This window comes from Mustela erminea, chromosome 2, assembly GCF_009829155.1.
Source record: "Mustela erminea isolate mMusErm1 chromosome 2, mMusErm1.Pri, whole genome shotgun sequence".
NCBI classification, from domain to species: domain Eukaryota; kingdom Metazoa; phylum Chordata; class Mammalia; order Carnivora; family Mustelidae; genus Mustela; species Mustela erminea.
In genome coordinates, this window is record NC_045615.1 from 76580851 (window position 1) to 76602641 (window position 21791).

Genomic DNA, 21791 nt, shown 5'->3' on the forward strand with positions numbered 1-21791 from the left:
GTATTTATTTTGCTTTATCCCCTAACTGAGCTAAAGGCTCCATGGGGGAACAGATTATAACCTCAAATTATATATAAATTATCATTCCCAAAATATTTATTATTCTAAATGGGATCAGAATTAGCTAAACACAGGTCTCTCCTTCCCCAAAGATCGCTAGTTCCCTGTGGGCAGGCCCTACATCATATTCACCTACGTAGAAATATCAGTACCTGACTCAACACCTTGCTCATTGAGGTGATCCACAAAGGATCCACTGAACTGAACTAAGTAAGAGAAAAATAACTGTCCTTTCCTTTTGAATTTATAAGACCATAAAGGCAAGGTTGTCATTCAGGAAAGTGGAAGTTGCTACGAAAAGCGTTGGGGGATCAACTTCCCCTTCCCAATGAATTCTTAAGAATTCAAAATTTAGCCAACAATTGAGAGTGTTTTAACTAACTGGAAATAAGAGAACAGATTAGACAAGCAGATGTGCTTCCTGGAAAGAGAACCAGAATCAGGCCAAGCACACTCCACTCAACATACTAAAAGTCAACTCAAAAACCTAGGAGAGCATAACAAATAGCATGGAGGACATGGGGACTTAGAGTGGAGAAGGGAGTTGGGGGAAATTGGAAGGGGAGGTGAACCATGAGAGACTATGGACTCTGAAAAACAATCTGAGGGTTTTGAAGGGACGGGGGGTGGGAGGTTGGGGTACCAGGTGGTGGGTATTATAGAGGGCACGGATTGCATGGAGCACGGGGTGTGGTGCAAAAATAATGAATACTGTTATGCTGGAAATAAAAAAAAAAAAAAAAAAAAAAAAAAACCCTAGGAGAGAAGCTGAATGTCCATTCAATACATCTATTGCTGCACATAATGCACATAGGACTGCAGATACCCACACTCACAAGAATGCCCAAGCCAGTTCCTACTCTGTAGAACTTTACATGCTCCTGGTGGAAAAGGAATAGAAACTGGTTAAATTACCACAAAGCAAAAAGGGCCCAAGACAGTTGTACAGAGAGCAGCAGCTCTGCAATTTTTAGGGGCAGTGCCACAACAGCATTTAAAATTCACTCTGAATCCTGTAAACTGGGTAAATTTTGGACAAGATAAGATCGAGGGGGAATGGGTCTATTAAAATAGGGAAAACGATGGGGCGCCTGGGTGGCTCAGTGGGTTAAGCCTCTGCCTTTGGCTCTGCCTTTGGTCCTGGGATCAAGCCCCACGTCGGGCTCTCTGCTCAGTGGGAAGCCTGCTTCTCCCTCTCTCTCTGCCTGCCTCTCTGTCTACTTGTGATCTCTCTCTGTCAAATAAATAAATAAAATCTTTAAAAAAAAAAACATAGGGAAAACGATGTTGGCAAAGTCACAGCATTGCGAAGGGTGGTTTAGGTTATGGCAAGCAACAAACCTAGCTATAACCCTAGGTACTGCAGAAAAGTTGCAGACAAGTCCACTGAAAAGGTGGCTTTGATGTGTGGAGTGACCAAGAAGTCAAGCACAGATGGAACGTGCCCTGTGAATTGCAACATTTGAAGAAAATTATAAGGCAACCACCTCACACTAGTGAGACAGGAAAAAAAAAAAAGTGGAAAAGTAGAAACCTAGAAGAAATTTTGTTCATCCAATCAATATGACTGTATATTTTATATATCAACTTGACTAGAACACAGGGTGTCCAGATATTTGGCCAAACATTATTCTGGGTATATCTGTGAGAGTATTTTCAGATGAGATTAACATGAGAATTCACTGACTGAAAACAGAAGCTTGCCCTCCCCAACATGGGTGGGCCTCATCCAATCAGTTGAAGTCCAACGGAATGAAAGACTGACCTTCCCCTGAGTAAAAGACAATTCCTCCTGCCTGACTTCCTCCAACTGGGATATTAGCTCTCTCCTGCCTTTGGACCTGAGCTGAAACATGGGTTGTGTCTCAAGCCTGAGGGTCTTCCGATTTAAACCACAGCCTCTGTTCTCCTGGTTCTTTGGCCTTCAGACTCAGGCTATTACATCAGCTCCCCTTGGTATCTAGCTGGCTGGCTCACCATGAAGATCTTGGGACTTGTCAGTCTCCATAATCATGTGAGCCAATTCTTACAATATGTCCCTTTACACACATATCCACTGATTCTGTTATTCTGGGGAACCCTGATGAATACAATCAAACTTGAAATTTAAGATGTCTATTACATTGCTACAATACAATCTATATGATAAAAAACTAAAGTACATTTGATATAACTTCTAGTCAAAGAAAACGTATCAACATCAACCTAGACAAAAATGTAACATTAAATAACCTACAGATAATTTAAGAGCAATAATCTTTCAATATCAATAGCTTTTAATTCTACTTCTTTTCATTTTAATGAAGACAGAAGTACTTCTAATAGAGATAAGTAACTCATTTGAGAAAAAAAAAAAAAAAAGAATTGAGCCTGTATGTGCCAAGAGCTATGCTGGGACAAAGTATACCACAGGGAAATAAACCCCACACAGCACTCACCTTCAGAGCTTATAGACTAAGTGTATGCCATTAATCAACCACCATCTTGTATGCCATTAATCAACCACAAAAGAAATCAAAGAAATGGAAAATAACCTGATGAATCCAAAGACAGTGAGAACATGGTGCTTCTAGAGTAAATAATGGAGAGAGCTGATCTCAACCAGAGTTCAAGGATGGTTTCCTGGCAATATGATGACTTAGCTCAGATTTGAAGGATACAAACAGAGGACTGTAGCAAAGGGAAAAGGGAAAATGCATGTGTGGAACAAGTGGAAAGAGCTGGGACATTTAATAGCTGGGTAAAAAGGAGTATAAGCTGCAAAAACAGAATGAAAATGAGTGGCTAGGAGATGAGAGTACTTCACAACAGATGAAAAGCTCTGCTCCCCTACTTCCAGGCTTGATAAACTTGAGCTCAGCCTTTTCATCTGCAAAATGGGGATACTAATCCTTTGCAGGGAGAGAGGCGGTCAAGAAATTAAGTGAGATAATGCTGATGCAAAAATATGACAAATTTTTATAATGGACCAAAACAGCAATTTGAAATCTCATTTCATAAGTACAGATAATCAGTTTTTATTTATTTTGTTTTGGTTTTAGTTATTGATTGACTTTCTAGGGGTTGAAATTATGATAGGGTTTCCTCTGGCCTTTAGATGTTGTCGGAAAAGTTAAAAATCATATGTGTTACTGAATGGCAAGATGTGAAGTATCTTCAGGGACTATTATATATCACTTTCGTATACAATATGGCATTGGTCATACCATGAATTGAAACAAAGCAAAATATATTTACAGAAGTTTAATACAAGCATAAAATGCCCAAGAATATGATTTTAAATCTAATAAAGAAAAAAAAAATGAGGAAAGAACAGAAAAGCTATTTACAAGCACACTGCATTCCAAAGTCTAGAAATGTGCACATGGGGTTGAGTCACATAGGGAAAGCTCTCAGAAGCCTCGTTGGTTTACACGCTATTGCTAGAAGAGGAGTCAGGTTAATTCTCAGCAAGAGTGACCATGTTCCTTTTTCCATCCTGAAAAACTAATAGAATGGAAAGAAAGAAAGAATGAAGGAAGGAAGGAAGTGGGAGAGGAGGGAAGGGGGGGAGGGATGAAGGAAGGAAGGAAGGGGGGAAATGAGGGAGGGACAGAGGGAGGAAAAAAGAAAGAAGGAAAGAAAACAAACTAATAGAACAGACGGATATGTAAACCACCATTAACTGTGCGTAGCCATATGTCAAAGGACTTACTTAACCACAGGAAAAGAAACCAGGAAATGGTGCTTTAATCTCTGTTCATTGAGAAGAATTCAATAAAACGTTCATTAAATACCAACTTAAGAAATAATGAAACATTAGTCCTTTGATTATGCATTTAATTAAGTATAATAAAAAGTGTGTATAGTTTTGACATAAGTCAGCCATGATGATGATATATTTAATTGCTTCCTAGACTCTTGTTAAACTCCAGAAAAGGGAAGGCCACAACTCAAAACTCAGAACTCCTCTTTCATTCAACTCTGCACCTTCCCGATGCAATAAAGCACCACAAAGAGTGGCCTACAACTCAGTAATGAATCTTCCTTTTTCCCTTTCCTCAAGCAGCCTTTTTGGAATCATGTGAGACTTCCCAAGAGGACTAAGACACAATTAAGGATGACTAGATTAGGTTCTAAGAAACATGTTTCCTAAGGTTCTGTGAGCCGGTTTCTCAAATTCTCAGAATTTAATATACTTAGCTGAATACAGTATAACTTTATTGTTTACTATAATCTTTGTTGAATTGAATTGAAAGACATACAAATTCTAAGACAAATTTTACACCTTCTTTTGAATATTTTATTAATCCAGTGATGGAACATGAAACTTCATATATTTTTGTATTGCTAAGTAGTGGCTGAACCTTTTATGAGAATTCATGTACTGAATGACGTACACTTTTCTTTGAATAAAAATTTCCCTAGAAAACTCAACTTCCCTTCATAAAGAACTGTCACTAATTCTAGTGTTTTATGTTTATGCATTAAATTAACCTCACTTTGTAGCTTGTTTATTGACTATTTTAATACCAATCATTAAAAAAATGTAAAACTCATCATAAAATGTATCTCCATTTTTTTGTAAAAAAAAAAAAAGCCATTTTCTTCTTTATGTTCATACACAAAAAAAATCTTGCCTGGAAACGAGTGGTATGTATGCTTGGTTTTAGTTGTCTAAATTTTAGATTTAAGACTTAGATGTGTGTGTGTGTATGTGTGTGTATTATTTTAATTTCCTCCTCTGATAAATGGGGTATTCGTGTTATTTGCTTTACTGAATCTAATACAAATGCCTCTTCTTTTCACTATATTTTTAGCAACTAAAAAATTTTAAACTTTCTTCTTTTTAGTCTTTACCATATCTCTTTTTAAACCTTGTAATGATATAGCACAATCCCAGTGTATTTAATGCAATGTTGATTAATTTTTAAATACTGATCTTTCATCATTATTATTTATTAGGTAATTCAAAAGAAACTATCAGTTCACAGCAAATACCATCTTTCCCATGAACCTTTGCCATTTCACTATTCTATATCCAGACTTCCAAGTTAGTCCAGGCTGGACTGCTGGGTTCTTAGTCAATGGAATTATCTTCAATCTAAGGCTCTGATTATCGGTGGTAATAAATATAAAAAAGATCTAGGACTTAACAACAAGGTGCTGTTGGCCACACAGTTATCTGGCTAAGAGACAAAGTACTTACAGTAGGCTGAACCGTGTACACACATGGTTACATATCCTGCACTCACAGAGTAAAAATGCAACACTTTGCCAGACCAAATACTCTCAGGTCCCTAAATTACAGACCAGAGTTCAAGTGGAAGCATTTGCCTTCTGTTATTTCAAAGGAAACAGACATAGCTTTCTTCCAAATTGACAAGGCAACTTCAGCCAGGTGTCCCACATCAAGAGAGAAGCGACAGAGAGCAGAGGAGGCCAGGTCACCCGGCACTCGCTGAGCCCCAACTGCATACACCCCTGCTCACGTGGGCGGGGGGGAAAACAAGAGCCGAAATGGACTGTTCTTGAGAAACTCAGCCCAGTGACAGAAACACATACAGAAGTTAATCATTTCTCTAAGTCAGGCCACCACTATATCACTTAGTTGGGATTTCTATTCTGGAGATATTGGGAACATTTGAAATAATTTTGTTTCAAATTTTAAAAATTTTAAAGTAAATATTAAATAGAATTTAACTTTAAAATAGTAATAATAAATTTAAATTAAATATAAAATAGAAGAGTCAGCACTTTTCCTCTCAGAAGAATAATTTCACAGAATTCCCATTTTAAATTCTACTTTGTACTTTCACAATGACCAATCCTGTTAACAAAGGTCCCACATCAATCAGGAAACGAACATTCTCCAGCACTACAGCTTCTCTTCGGTTGATGTCACAGAGGTGGACTTTGCTGGCTTAGGAATTATGAAAGCATGGGAGTCTCTGAAATGATTTCTAGACACCCTACCTACTCACAACCAGCATTCCGCATTCTATTTTTTTTTTAAGACTTTATTTATTTATTTGACAGGGAGAAAGCACAAGTAAGCAGAGCTGCAGGTGGAGAGGGAGAAGGAGAAGCAGGCTCCTCACAGAGAAGGGAGCTCAATGCAGGTCTCCAGTCCAGGACCCCGGGATCATGACCAGAGCTGAAGGCAGACACTTTAAGGACTGAGCCACTCAGGCGTCCCACAGCACTCTGCATTCTGAAAGACAGCTGAGAGCAGGCAGAAAGCAAGTCTATGTGTTCTCTAAGAAACAATCGGCCTGCACAAAACCCGCTTCTCTACAAACGCTGAAAAGTGGCTTAGCATCATCATAAGGATCTTTGAGGTTGCCAAAACACTCTTGCTAATAAAGGTCTCTGCACAGCACAAGCCACCATCCCCACAGGGCACTCCTCTAGCAATCTTTCCAAAGAGAAGACAGGTCACAGAACCACAGCCTGTACAAGGGCACAGTAAACAGTATTCAAGGGGCCTAAGAGGACATACGGTTTCCTGGGCATCCAACACCTGAGGAGCTGAGGGGCAGGGCACCAGGCTGCTGCTGCCATGGTCTGGGGCAGGTCCAACAGCATTTAGTCATGGTGCACAGCAGGCTGTTGCCTGAGTGGTTATTTGCTAGCACGTCTCCGACATGCTTGGTGTTTACACTAGCTACCCTTAGAAGATTTTAGACTAAATAAAACAGATTTTGCTCAGTTCTATATAGAAACAAAACTATAGAGACAAAAACCATAAATGTGACAGAGCTGTGATAAAAATACTTGCTAAATTATATTGGCACACACAAGGTCCAGGTGTTTTACTTATGTTATCTCGTTTAATTTAATCGCCACGAAATCCAGTGAGGTAGGTATAGTGATCATTAATTCACAAGAAGGGGAGCACCTGGGTGGCTCAGTCATTGAGTGTCTGCCTTCTCATCAGGTCATGATACCATGGTCCCGGGATCAAGCCCCACATCAGGCTTCTTGCTCAATGGGAAGCCTACTTCTCCCTCCCCCACTTCCTCTGACAGTGTTCCCTCTCTTGCTATCTCTCTCTTTCCTCTCTCATTCCCTGTCAAATAAATATATAAATAAATAAATCTCTAAATTTTTTTTTCCCCCCACAAAAAGGAGGAGTTCAAGATTATTCTTACCCCCATGGAGACAGTGACAGGACACCTCATGAACTACAGTATTTCAGTGTTCAGCACGGGCCCTGGCATGAAGCAGATGCTTGAGAGCTATCAGCTGAACAAATGCATCAAGTGAACTAACTGAGCCAACAAGGCTCAGAGCCAGGAATCTACTGTTTAAACTGCCTTTCTTAATAGTATCCAAACTAGGCTCAGTTCGGCATTCCTTCTGATTCTAGATCAAGTGCTTGTTTTGTCCACTGACTTTAGCCTTCCTCATCCTCCTACAAAACAAATTACCCTCACTGACCATTGCCAGAGCCAGCCTTAAAGATGGCACCCAATGATGCCCTACCTCCTGGGACTGACACCCCTCCACTATACTGTGGTCTGTGTCTGTGACTAACAGCATCCCACGGCAGTAATGGTACAGTATGTCATTTCCAAAATTAGGTTATAAAAGATGGCCTCTCTCTCACACACACACTTTGTAAGGACCTATTGAGCCAGAGCGACTCCATCTTGGTTAAAAGCCATTTTGTTGTTTGTGCAGTAAAACTTAAACTGACCCTGCCCTGGCCCCCAGAGAAACTTACTAAGAAGCAAGTCTGGGAAACCAGTAAAAAATGGTTGGCTAGTTCCTAATAACAGAGCCCAAAATACAAGGCCAGGTCGGCCAGTTCCTGATAACAGAGCCCAGAATACAAGAACGAGTCAGGCCAGGTGGAGACATCCAATCAGTGAAAGTACACATACTGTCTCCTTAACCACCAAAGAATGTAAACTCCACCTTTTGGGGGCCAAACTTGAGCACCAATTCTAACCAGAGTAATAGGTTAGTTCAAACAACTACTATAGGGTAAAGTGTAATTCAATTGGCCACCTGAGCATGACCTAACATGGCCATGCAACTTTCTGTGTATGTTACAATCTCATTGGCCACCTACGTCTGGCCAAGCTTTTGCTCTATAAAAATTAGTCTGTGGGACTGAAAGGGGTCGCTCTCTTCAGAGGCGGCCCTGACCGGTCAGTCAGTCAATTCTTAAGCCTGTAAGCGGGGATTGGTCGCTCTCTTTGGAGACGGCGCTGGCCGGTCAGTCTGACTTCTAATGCTTAGCACAGAATAAAGCTTTGCGTAACTTTAACTTTGTTTCAGTCTCGTTCCCCTGGCCAATCAGTCTGACTTCTAATACTTGGCATAAAATAAAGCTTTAAATAACTTTCACTTTGTCTCAGTCTCGTTTCATTTAATAACGGACCTAACACACATCACTCTCAGAGAAGCAACTGCCACGTCATGAGGATAGCTTCACATGGGAAAGAGCCATGTGAGTAATCTTGGAAGTAGAATCCCCACCCCAATCAAGTCTTGAGAGGCTTCAAACAGCCCCAGATGACACTTGATTAAAACAGTCCTTAGCTAAAACTCCAGAACCACCCAGGAAAGTTGCTCCCAAATTCCTGATCCTCAGAAAATGTATGAAATAATGAACATTGGCTGTTTTAAAGCTGTCAAAATTGGAGGGGATTTCGTTATGCAGCAATAGATAACTAATACAATCACAAAAAAGATACCGGTAAGATTTAGGCTAGATAAAAATCATTCTAAAAAATAACTCAAAAGTCATGCTCTGATAAAAGTGATTCACAGAATCCTCATAGTCAAAAGACAACAGCACAGTTTGTTTTGCTGCTGGGTGGGACATGGACAGTAGGAAGCAGAACTGGTCTTGAGTGGAGGTAGCAGAAGAAACCACCTGCATGGTTTCTGGATTGAGAAGCTCAGGAAGTCCCGCCTACTCAAAACTTTTCCCTACACCCAAACTGACATGCTCTGATCCTAAAATTTTCCTATCATTAATTTCAAGAGATCTAAATGCTAACTTTAACACATTTTTAATGCGTTAGCTAGCAGCTGAGGAAAAAGGAAACAAATGGAAAAAGAGGCAAGGACAGATATTGCCTAGGCGTGACCTCTGTATAAAGGAAAAGAAGGTGCAATGGTTTTGAATGAACTCAGGATAGTTTGAGAACTTAACATTAAGATCAAGGAATACCTGATGTAAATAACTCTAAAATACGTATATCTTTAAATTAAACTGTTCTGCAAATGTTCAGTAGTTTCAAAAATATCCAAATAGTAAGTTGAGAAACATGGCAGGTTTTTGAAATCTGCATTTACTCCTTTGTAAATTATCTCCTCTAAGGTATTAGAGCACAGTGGTTTTAGAGGGCCAGCAGGGAAGACAGACCACCTGGCTTCAATTCCTACCCAGCTACTCAGTGGCCTCAGCTAGTTACTTAGACTCTGAATATCAACAACCTCATTTGGCAAAGGGAGGCAACAGTTATAGCACCTCCCTCATAGGATCATGGTAAGTATTAAGGTTATAACACACCTACCCACTTACTGGCACACAGTAAGTATTCAGTTAGCTGCCATCGCCATCATCATTATTCAGGATTAACTGATACATTTCAAGTATCAACTGATACATTATTACTACACATAACTTAAAAAGGATATTTCTATAAATACTCATTTGGCCTGCCGATAAACTACAAACTGAATTAAAAGAATAAGTTGATAAGTAATACATTAATTCCAATACTTCTCATGAGAATATGTGGCCACATTAGGAATAGTACTTAAAACTCCCATAGGACTGGGCACCTGGGTGGCTCAGTGGGTTAAGCCTCTGCCTTCAGCTCAGGTCATGATCTCAGGGTCTTAGGATCAAGCCCCACATCCGGCTCTTTGCTCGGTGAGGAGCCTGCTTCCCCCTCTCTCTCTGCCTGCCTCTCTGCCTACTTGTGATCTCACTGTCTCTCTCTCTCTCTCTGTAAATAAATAAATAAAATCTTTAAAAAAAAAAAAAAAACTTCATAGGACCAACTGCTTGTAATTGTAGCTCAGTTTAAACTTTTACCTAATAAGAGACAAATACATACATTACTATAAGATAATCCATTAAAAGATCTGCAAGTTATTTAACTGATATTTCTGTGGTGTAACTGAAGAAATCATTAGACAGTTGCACCTTAATATTCTATAACCAATTCTAGAAAATATTATAAAAATACCATTTACATAAATCTGATAGGAAAAAAACAGAAATAGAGAAGAAACTGAATTTTAAAAAAGTAAAATTTTTATAAATGAAAAATCCTTTCAATTTTTTTTTTGGTTGCTTGGTTGGTTGCTAGGTTGGTACCACTGTGATTTGAGTGCTGCATCACCATTCAATAAGCCTGTGGATCTTGTTTCGATGACAACGGAGAAAGTCTTGTCTGTGCTTTAAAAACATTCAAGTTGCTTCTCTCTTAGGGAATCCACATCTGATCTCCCAGCTCCACCATTCTGAAATATCACATGTCACCAGAAGACTCCAGGATAGACTGCCTAAGACCTCGCAACAAGGCAGAGGAAGGAGAGAAAATAGTATGTAATAAAATAGCTCTCCTGGTAATGGGAAAACTAAACTGACATCAGAATTGGGAAAAAGCTATGCTGACATCACAAGTTTGGCTCAATACCTGGTGCTCTCTTAACTTATTTAGGCAATCCACACAACCTGACATCCCTCGTGAGGTGTACCAAAACTCAAATGTTTTTCCATATGCTCCTTTTTCTTATGACACCAAGCCACCTTTTCATTTATGTTGATAACATACTGCAAAAAAGTCCCAGGGAAGGGATGCCTGGAAATATGTCCTAAATACATCTCTAAAATATCCCACTGGGGCCCCTGGGTGGCTCAGTGGGTTAAAGCATCTGCCTTCAGCTCAGGGAGTGATCCCAGAGTCCTGGGATGGAGCCCCACATCGGGCTCTCTGCTCAGCAGGAAGCCTGCTTCCCCTTCTCTCTTTGCTTGCCTCTCTGCCTACCTGTGATCTCTGCCTGTCAAATAAATAAATAAAATCTTTAAAAATAAAATAAAATATCCCAAGAATTCACAGTCTCAACTTTGAATAACATAATTCTGTACCTAAATAAATAATTTTCTATGAAAAGATAAGAAATTTTTATAAAAGCCTATAAAACCCTGAGTAGGTCAAATATTTTTTTAACTATTACTTTTTTCCTTTGGTGTAACAAAATTAATTTTTAATAAGAGTCACCCATTTTTTTTTATGTAGCCTAAGAATTCCTTTGGTTCATTTTAAGCCACGTCTTTCACACTTAGAATTTTCTGGTTCAGTTGGAAATACTTTTCAGAAGCCTGAACATATAGTTCAACTAATGATTCTGAAATGTGTGCATGTGGGAAGAATTTTGTTGCTTACAAAAGCCTTTAATAATTCATACATTTAAATCATCATTTCCAAAGCAAATTTTCCAAAATCAAATAAATTGCAAAACTACAAGTAAACTAAGTCTCCAAAAAGGAGTTCCAATCCTCTGCCAAAACAGACCTCAAATTCTTAATCCCTTGTCCAAAAAAATTGGACCAAGTATTGACGTTTTCCACCAAGCAAGCCACATAGCCACAAATGTTTCTCATTTACTCCACTCCTGGGACATACAGCTCAAATAAAAAATTTCCTGAATACCCCAAATTTCAGATACAATTTGGAATGTAAATGATTCATAATGTTATGCAGGAAACATTATGATCTTCTCCTACCAACTCAATGTTTCTGGAATGTAACCCACAGGAGATTAACCCAATGAATAGAAGGCTGACATCACCGTCAGCCTTGTGACCCAACTATTATGTCCTCTGCCCCTAGCTCAGATGTGATTTTGAACTCTGAACACTCTGCTACTCCAGCTACCGTTCAAGTAAAACAGGCATTCCACCAAGGGAGCTAACGAAGATCCACACTGAGCTCTGTGGCAAGTAACATGGTTACAGTGCACTCAACCCCCTCTAAGGAAAGGCCAAAACAACGTTAAAAGGAATTAAAGGCACTGTCATCACGTGTGCACTAAAAGACTCCCCCAGTGGCCTCTGAACAGATTCTAATTAAATTCGAGGGTGAAACTTCACAGAGCCTCTAGTTAGTTTATGAATCCTATTCCAATCCCACCCTGCTTCACCTCCTCTAAATCAAATAATTTCTGGGAATATCAAAGTTGCAACAGTCATCCCTTTGCAGATTCCTCTTCTCTTTCAAGGAAAGAAGCACAGCACAAGAACACTGGACTGAAGACTCCAGTGAACGTGAAAATTGTGTGTCTTAGCAACTGTGGTTACTCAAAAAGAGAGATATGTGGGCGGTCCCATATCATTAAATAAATAAACAGGGCGTGGAGTCATGAATGTGGGTAAGGGAAGATGGAGATAAATACCTACTGACATAGTATTCCACTACCTGAAGGGATCATGACAAGCAAAATGTACACTGGAAGGTAACTCTCTAACAAGCCTTATCTGAGAGAGCCTGACACAAAATTCAAAGCTGAGCGGGCAACACCTTGGAAGTCTGGGCAAATGGAGAGAGTTACCGATGCTACAGAAATAACAGCCAATAGGAAGAAATGTCTCAAACACAAGGCATCTGAACAAAGGTTAAAGTTATTATTTAAGCATAAGGAGAAAAGAATCTAGTTTAAATAGAATAACAGTCTCTAAAATAGTAATAAAGAAAGAACACAAAACAATGGGTTTGCCTAAAGTAAATTTCATGGGTCTATAGGCTTTCTGATAGCTGTAACATTCACAAGGAAATACTAAAACTGAGTCTATAAATTAAAATTATGAGTTAACTAGAGATGCTGTGAGATGACTGCATCAGGAAACCACAAAATATATACTATAAAATAATTGAAAAAAAATGTTTACACATTTTAAAAAATCAATTGAAATCTGTGGTTGGATCAACGTATGTCATGGGTCATCTAAAAAATGGCTTGAATATCTCTAACTGCCGAAAGATCCTGTTTTCCAGCCCAACCTAGCCTGTTGGTAAGAGGCATCTCTCATTAATCCAGACCAAAAAAGATAGTAATCACATTAGTCATCCAATACTTATTTATACTGAGAAAATGTGGTTAGCTAGTAACATCAGGAAATGGAATATTCTAGATGACCATCTTTTCTGGTTACTTTAAAACCTAATTCTGCATATTTTCCCTCTTGTGACTGTTGGTTTTACACTTGAGTGGAATCAGCATAACCCTCAGCAAATATTAAACCTAGAGTTTTTCTGATCTAAGTAAATGACATGATGTTTATGAAGCTTCTAGAATGGTACTCATGGTAAATACTTAAGGAAATACTTAACGAAATACCTTATTCTTTTCCTTCTCTCTTACTTCTACCAACCATAGTTTTGCTTCTTCTTTTGCAGCTTAGGATCCAGAAGCTGTGTTTTCACATGTGATCAGCCAATTTCCCCCCAAAATACAATGTTTCTTTTTCTACCAATCATCTAATCAGAGAGTTTTAATTAGAGGACCCCTCTAAAAATGTACTGCCTTAACTTTTTCTCTTCTTGGCTTAATTTCTACTGAGGAATCACCTAAGTTCAAATATAGTTTCTATCAGAGCCCAATGTTATATGAAGCACTATACTAGAATACAGGGATACAGAATTCAATAAAATATGGTTCCTACTTAGGATGGTTAATTTTACATGTTAACTCGACTGGACAATGGGATTCGAAGATAGTTGTTCAAACTTCATTCTGAGTGTTTCTGTGATGGTGTTTTGGCATGAAATTAACATTTAAGTAGATGGACTTGAGTAAAGCAAATTGCCCTGCACAGTGGGGGTGAGCCTCAGCCAATCAGTTGAAACCACTCCCCTACCTCTCACCCCCTGACAAATTAGAGAATTCTCCTGCTTGATGACCTTCACACTGGAATACCTGCTCTTCCAGCCCAACAGCATGTGAAGTGGAACATTGGTTCTTCCTTGTTCTACAGCAGCCTCTGGATTCTAGATTCAAAGTGGGACATTAGCTCTGCAGAGTTTGGATTTGGCCAGCCTCCTCCGTAACCACATAAGCCAATTCCTTATAATAAATCTCTCTATAGATAGATAGATAGACAGATAGATAGATATAGATAGATAGATAGATAGATAGATAGATAGAATAGCTAGCTAGATATAGATATCCTACTGGTTCTATTTCTTTGGAAAACCCTGACTAATACACTATCTTCAAAAAGCTCAAAATCCATTCATGAGGATATACCCACGTAAATTTTCTCCATGAAGCCTTTCCCAAAAATAACACAGAATATTGAACTATGAGCCAAATAAACCATCAAATAAAGAAACTATCAATAAATGTTCACTGAATGAATTAAAAGTACTTGAAAATGAGATCTGCTAAGGACAATATCAGACCATATAATTCATTCCCTCAAGAATTCTCATAAAGAGAGTGATCTGGTGTCAATTTACAACTAGACATGCCCCTTTCCTGCATAAGCTGAATGGATGGGATTTCTCTGCTTTATGAGTTAGTTACTGTTATTTGAAGCAGGTCATTGGGAATAAATTTAAAACAGGGAACGCAGTTATAAATTAGTTCATTCCTCTCACAGTGCAGAGTACAAATAAGAAGCAAATAAGCTCACTTGAATGGCAGCCAAGTTCTTCTGTTCCTGAGATGGTGCCTCATGAACAAAGCGAAGCCAGTTGGAGTGTCGTGGATTGGTGGCATCCAAAATGTATAGAACTTCTCCCTTACTCCCACGAACCTGAAACATAAAAAGTTCCTGAGTTTGTACCTGAAGTCAGTATTGGTCATACTAAACATATTAAGGGCAGGATATGATATTTTTTCATAAGCATATGCCTTTGTTACTGACAGGTGTTGAATAGATGCTGGATTAACATCCAGTCTTCCCCTTAAAAATGTGTACAAATAGAGTCTCCTATTTTATTTGGCAGATGTCTAGATGACTCACAATTGCAAGCAACTCTCAGAAACATCCTGTGTTGATAGCTCTTTTCTGGTTAAAATTATTTGTTTGTAGGTATATTTTAATATACGTGTTGCAACTGCAATCACTCAGGGGATAACCATAATTGCGACCTGTCCCCTTTTTTCCACAGAAGAGGCTGGTTCCCAGTTGAGGGGATGGAGCTGGAGCAATCCTTTCAATTTCTCTCTCCACCTGTTTACTGAATCATTTCCATATGATGAGAACTTGCTAATGAAACCAGTGGAAGCGGACTCCACTGAGCCACATTTTCACATTTTTAACTAGCTGATGAATAAAACAGGTTCCATTTTGTTTTTTCATGGCCTGCTCATGGCTTGCTGAAGACAGTCGGCCCACTGCCTTTTGTTTCATGCCATAAACCCTCCTGGTCAGACCCACTCAAGATTCAGTTGGAGAGAGGGAGGAAACTTTGAAAGGAGTGGATAGTCCAATGGACATTCTTGATTCCAAGTTGCTTCAAATGGAGCTTCTCCAAAGCCTCTGTACTGTAGGTTATCAGGCACTGCTCAGTTCAGTAATGCATATGTCAATCTTCATCCAACTCACTGTGTTTATATTCAACTGGAATCCAGGGGAGGGGGAAAGAAGGAATGAGTGGTTAGCACTCCAGATCTCTAACACCAAGTAATGCAAATACAAGAACAAAAATTCGTCTCTGCAGACTTGGGGTGGGGATAAACAAATTCTACATTTCCAGAACCTTATTTGATAAAATAAAGCACAATCAGCCTCAGCCTACTAAGGTTATGTATTTTCACGACACATTTGGCCAATCATGCAGTCACTGGACATAATTTACTGATTCCTACCACAGGCCAGCTTCAGGCACTGGGAATCTTCCAGTGAACAAGACAGTTGAAGCTTAACATCGCAGCATTTAAGAACAAACAAGCACAGAATGTAACTTCAGGTCAAGAGAAGAGTTGTGAAGACAATGAATGCAGAGAGAGAGGAAGCAGAGTGAGGGAACCCGGCGATCTCAGAGGAGACTGAGAAGAGTTCCAATGAAGGCAGGCACTGCCAGCGGCCAGTGGAGAGCTGGAGAAAATGCTCCCAGACAGATGGAACAGCACAGAAAAGGCAAATAGGCTCTGTGAGTGGAACAGAATGAGCCACGGAGAACACGAGCGGCATTGAGATCAGACAGATTGCACAGGCCCAGTCACATACTGATGCACAGACTAGGAAGCCATCTACAGAGACCATATTATCCCCCAAAAACTTAGACACTGAAAAATCTGCTGCACATTACAAAAACTTGTGTATCAGGATTTTAGCATATATTGTCCAGAAAAAAGAGTTTGCCTGTTCTTACTACCTTATACATTCACTGCCATGTTTCTCAAACAATTCCTGTTTTTTTCAATGCCAAACGATCCTCGATAATCATTTAAAGATCTCGATAATGAGATGCTAGACCTCACTAAGAAGGAGGAATTTAATTTTTGTTATTACAATTGCGAAAAGAAGAACTTAGGACTATAAACACCCACTATTTATCTCTCGCATGTTTAGGTGAAGCTATGGAAATTTGTAATTTCTCATGAAAAAACTCATGTTGAGAAGATCTCCTTTGGGCGGCAAGTGAAAATTGTACTGTTCCTGCTTCCCCCTTGAAGTGGAACCCTCACTGCCCACTACCTCACTGCCCACTGATAGATCGAAAGGACCTTCTGAACCTCTCCTCAAAGAAGACATCAGCTCAACTTTCTTTAAGCAGAGTAAATAAATTACTTTAAATATTTCAGTATAAAGTCTCCTTTCCTGGTTCCTCCACAGCGACAATAACAAAATTGTTTATACTGACAGCTAAATTAAGAAGAAGGAACGGCAAAGCCATTAAATACTTGAAAGAAAAATCTCAGAACCAACTGTCAGGCAGAAGCTAGACTCTAGCAGTAAAAGGACTACCCCAAGGCAGAGTCCCAAATCCCTAAAGGGGAATTATAGAGACAGGAGCTGGGGTGGTAAATAAACTACACATTAAAAGACTGGGAATACAAATGTCCTGACCTTATGGCTTCCAAGACCTTGGGGCGGACAGATCAAGAGCCAAAGTGCAGAGCATGCCCTCTCTTCTTCCACCTCTGCCCCAGGGTAACCCCTAGACTCATCCTAACTCACTTTCACTATGGGTACAACCTACCCTCACTCCCAGGAGGAGGCTGCCAAGAAGGTTCTGGCACAAACTTCACGGGGTCAAACTCTCTCTCCCAACCTGTGGGAGGAGTTTCCTAAATGACTGGAAGAAGCCTTTAATCATTAAAGACCAGCCCACTGTAAGTCAGAGCTCCTCCCCACCCAGAGAGACCCAATAATACCTAATCCCAAAACAACCCAGGGCGGGATTTCATCTCCCAGAATATGTCCCCTCTCCCACCTTGAGTGTCTGTTTGCTTTAACGAACTGCTTTGAACTGCTTTGTGCTTGCTGCTTTCCTTCTGACTGTCTTTACTGGAGTGCAGATCCCCACATCAATCTTCTGGGGAATCCAAGGACTGAGACCTCCATTCACACAACAGACTCTCTCTCACCCTTAACACCACTACTGCTGAAATCCACACAATCCAGCTAATTTTATGTTGGGAAACACCAATGGCTCTGTCAGTGACATATCTCAGTTTGAGAGGATAGCACTACTTACACAAAACAGTCAATGGTCCTTCTAAGTCATACATTTGTCGCCTGGTATGAAGTACAGTATATATCAGATGTGCTTGACATTTGGAATTCTTTCTTCAAAGATGTGAAATATAACAAAGATTTCTCCATGAATTATAGTAAGCACATTTTACCAGGGGCATTATTTGTTCTTTGTGTACTTCAGCTTTCTCCCAGGCCCTTTGGCTCCAACTATGTCCAATTATTCAGTATTAGTGACTCATTTCCAGTCCATTAGATGTAAGTAAGCACTCTCTGGTTATGGGCCCAGCACGCTTCCAGCACTCTCTGGTTATCTATAACCTTCTCACACCATATTACACCTTAAGAGACAAGTATAGTTTAATTTCATATTAAAATCCCGATGAAATCTGTCACTTTCAATACATCCAAAGTTTTTTTTTTTTTTAAAGATTTTATTTTTTTCTCAGAGAGAGAGAGAAAGAGCACAAGCAGGGGGAGTGGCAGGCAGAGGATGAAGCAGGCTCCCAACTGAGCAGGGAGCCTGATGCGGTGCTCCATCCCAGGACCCTGGGATCATGACCTGAGCCGAAGGCAGAAATTTAACTGACTAAGCCACCCAGGCGTCCCTAAATACATCCAAATTATATATTGATTCACTTTTACTTATATTCTCATAACAACACTATCATGTACTATAGTTGCTTACATATTCATAGTTGAAATAATTTTTTTGGTCACTAACAGACCCACTGCCTGTTTATTTTATTCTGAACACCCTTACCCAAATGACTTAGAAGTTCCTCCACAATCCTTGCAGGCCACCTGTCTTCTCCAACTTTCAAAGGCCTCATTTCCCTACCCCAGTCTTTAACACTTCACTGAAACTCTTAGATTATCTGCACACATGACTTATAACTTCCCACACTAACCACAGCATTCTCCTCATGAAATATCTAAAAGAGACATTCAAAGATCATCTAAGCCATCCTTCCTCTCCAGAGAAATCAAGTAAAAACTCTCCAGACAGATGGCTACTATTAAAGTCTCCATTTATCTATTTCTAATTTAATACTGAACGCTGAGGTAATAAGTTGAACATTTTTAAAGTCTAACAAATGAAGAAGATATTCCTTAGTATCATGTTCTAACATATAACTAAGCTCTGGAGCCAAAAGTGTATTTTCTTTCCTGTCGAAACTGGTCTTCCAAATACCATCATCTTTCATTTGAATTTTCATGAAAATGAAGTGTATTGGTTACTGTCCTAAGAGGATCATCTTCTGCATGCCTGGGGGCCTATAATGAAGTAAACTTTCTCCTCTTGAAGTAAAAACCATCTCAATCTCAAACACTGTTTGATCTGCACAGACTTCATAAGCCAGCTACACAAAAAAATTAGCTAAGGTAGGGAAGGGAAGGGAAAAGAAATCCTTATATAAAAACGAAAACATTCATACTTCCACATAGTTGTTTATATGTCGATGAATTTGCCACTTAATAGTAAGTGTAAATTACAACTATGTAGGAATTTGGCAGGTTCTAGTTTCTGTTAAATGCTACTGACATCACTTTTTAAGTGTCCAAGAGAACACGCTACTATGGCTCTCTCCCTTTTTTTATACCAGAGATTAGTAGTATTAAACATAAGTCACACTTGATTTTGTCTTCCCACCCAGTAAAGAACAGATGAAATCACAACAAAAACAAACAAAAATCAACTCAATAAGAAAAAATCCTAACTTGTTTTTTTTTTTAAGATTTTATTTATTTATTTGGCAGAGAGTGTGAGTGAGAGCACACCACAGGAGGAGAGGCAGAGGGCAGAAGGAGACAGAGAAGCAGGCTCCCCACTGAGCAGGGAGCCCAAGGAGGGTCTCCACCCCAGGACCCTGGGATCATGATCTGAGCCCAAGGCAGATGCTTAACCCACTGAGCCACCCAAGCGCCCCCTAACCTGTAAATTAAAGGAAAAAAAATATGGCAATAGGTAACCAGTACAAATTTTTTCTCCTGAATTTAAATATTTTCTGTGTTAAACTGGATCAACTATAGACAGACGAGCTTATTTATTATATGGATAGGGATAATTAATTTTCACAAGAAAAAATCCACAGTGTTATTTACTCTACTATTCTCCTTCTCTATTATTCTGAATGCCTGGGGAATTTTTTACTGACTATGTAATAGGACATCAGGGCAAAGCTAATCAGTCATATTTGTCCCAAGACATGATCAAATGTAACTAAGTGAATTTTATTTATGGTAAAATGTAATGGCAGTGAAGTACAGTCAGTTCCCAAATATACAGTAATAATGTCCTTAATGAGAAGTCCCAGCATGTTATAGGTTTACTTCTTAAATAAAATATATTTCCCTTCCTATCTTTCAACAAGGCTTTTCAAAAAAACTAGTTTTAAGTACTAAGATTTAAGGTACGGATATCTTTAGAGTATACAATGTAATCATATTTTTATATTTAAAATACAGGCATTTTCTTCTGTGATTGTTTTTAACTGAAGTTAGGTCAGATGCCCTGCCTTCAGTGTCTAATTAAAAAGTTTCAGGATATCTTCAGAAGCACAAAAAAACAAGTTTCCTCACCTAATCAATTCTGACAGCATAATATTGTCATTTTTTAAAAGATTTTTCTGTATTTATTTGAGAGAGAGTGAGAGCAAGAGCAATCACAGAGATCACAGAGGGAAGGGAGAAGCAAACTCACCGCTGAACAGGGAGCCGCATGTGGGACTCCATCCCAGGACCCTGGGATCATGACCTGAGCCGAAGGCAGAACTTAACTGACTGAGCCACCCAGGTGCCCCATTTTGTCAGATTTAAGCTACCACTTTCAGAAATCAGCAAGTACTATCCTAGGAAACTAGTGATTTAGGGTTCCTAAACAAAAGGAATGGGTTTTTTGTTTTTGTTTTTGTTTTCTGTTGATTTTTCAAAGGATTCTGTTTAAAATTCTTGCTTGCTTTGGGCTTATACACACACTCACACATATATAGACACACACGGACACACACAAACACACACATATCACTGAGGCGTATCTGCTTATATCTAACCCCCATACCATCTAATCACCCCAAACATGGATTCCCCCATCTTCAGATGGAAAAGCAGACAGAGAGAAAAACAGATTTTTACAGATCCCAGTCTTTTTAACTGAAGAGCATTCAGAACATAATGCACAGGAAGTTAAATAACTTAAAAGGATTCATGTGAAAAATTAAGTCTGTTGTTCATTAGAAATAATTAGTGCCCTAAATATGTCAAGCTGAAAGGAACGTCAGAAAAGTACTCTGGAGTGGGGAAAATGCTGGTGTTCCACAAGCTCTGACTCTATCACTGCGGGTGAGTTGTTTCCTCTCACGGAGCTGAGCCAGTGTCCTGGGCTCCAAAATGGGGTTGACAGTCCCTCCTCCAGGACCTCACAGAAACCATGCGAGCACCGAATAAGCAAGATGCAGGACAGCACTGCACACCAGCAGATATCTGCAATCCCAAAGTACTAGGAAATGGAGGCTCACGGTGGCTCACAGACACCCTCAACACAAACGCCACTTTCCAATGGCACATCCAGAAACATCCAAACCGTTTTTCTGTAGTCCTAACTTCTTCCAAGGAATAAACATGAAAGACATCCTAAATACCACGATTCAGATCCAAACACATATTCAAACAAACCCCTGCCTCAACCCCTGAAGTAAGAGCAGGTGCCTTTAGAAGGCGGGAACAAATCCAGATACCACCTCAGCTGAATCAGCCGAAGTGGCACGTGTTGCTCTGTGACCAACTGCCATCAACTCCAGCCCGGTCCTCTTCAGTAGTTTTAATTACTCTTACACTTACAGACCTTCAAATTTCTGAAGACCAGAGTCCCTCCTTCTCTTTGTTTTCTCTTCTGCAAGACAGGTAATGCTTCCCTTGTCTGATCTGAATGAGGCTCTTTCGCTATCCTGGCTGTCCTCTGTGGATGCACAGGAATCTGCCAAAGCTCTCTTAACACAGGACATAATATGGCACACAAACAGCCAGATGACCCATCATGGGGCATCACATCTACCGATGCAACTTAAAA

The 21791-nt window shown here is 39.5% G+C and overlaps 1 protein-coding gene across 1 annotated transcript in view; it reads right to left on the minus strand.

Annotated features, from left to right (window-relative positions):
• Positions 1-21791, minus strand: part of PRDM5 (PR/SET domain 5) — a 225296-nt gene that overhangs the window by 124722 nt on the left and 78783 nt on the right. Inside the window, exon 3 of the mRNA XM_032333306.1 lies at positions 14708-14830. Coding sequence (XP_032189197.1) covers positions 14708-14830 — 123 coding nt within the window. The remainder of the gene's footprint in view (positions 1-14707; positions 14831-21791) is intronic.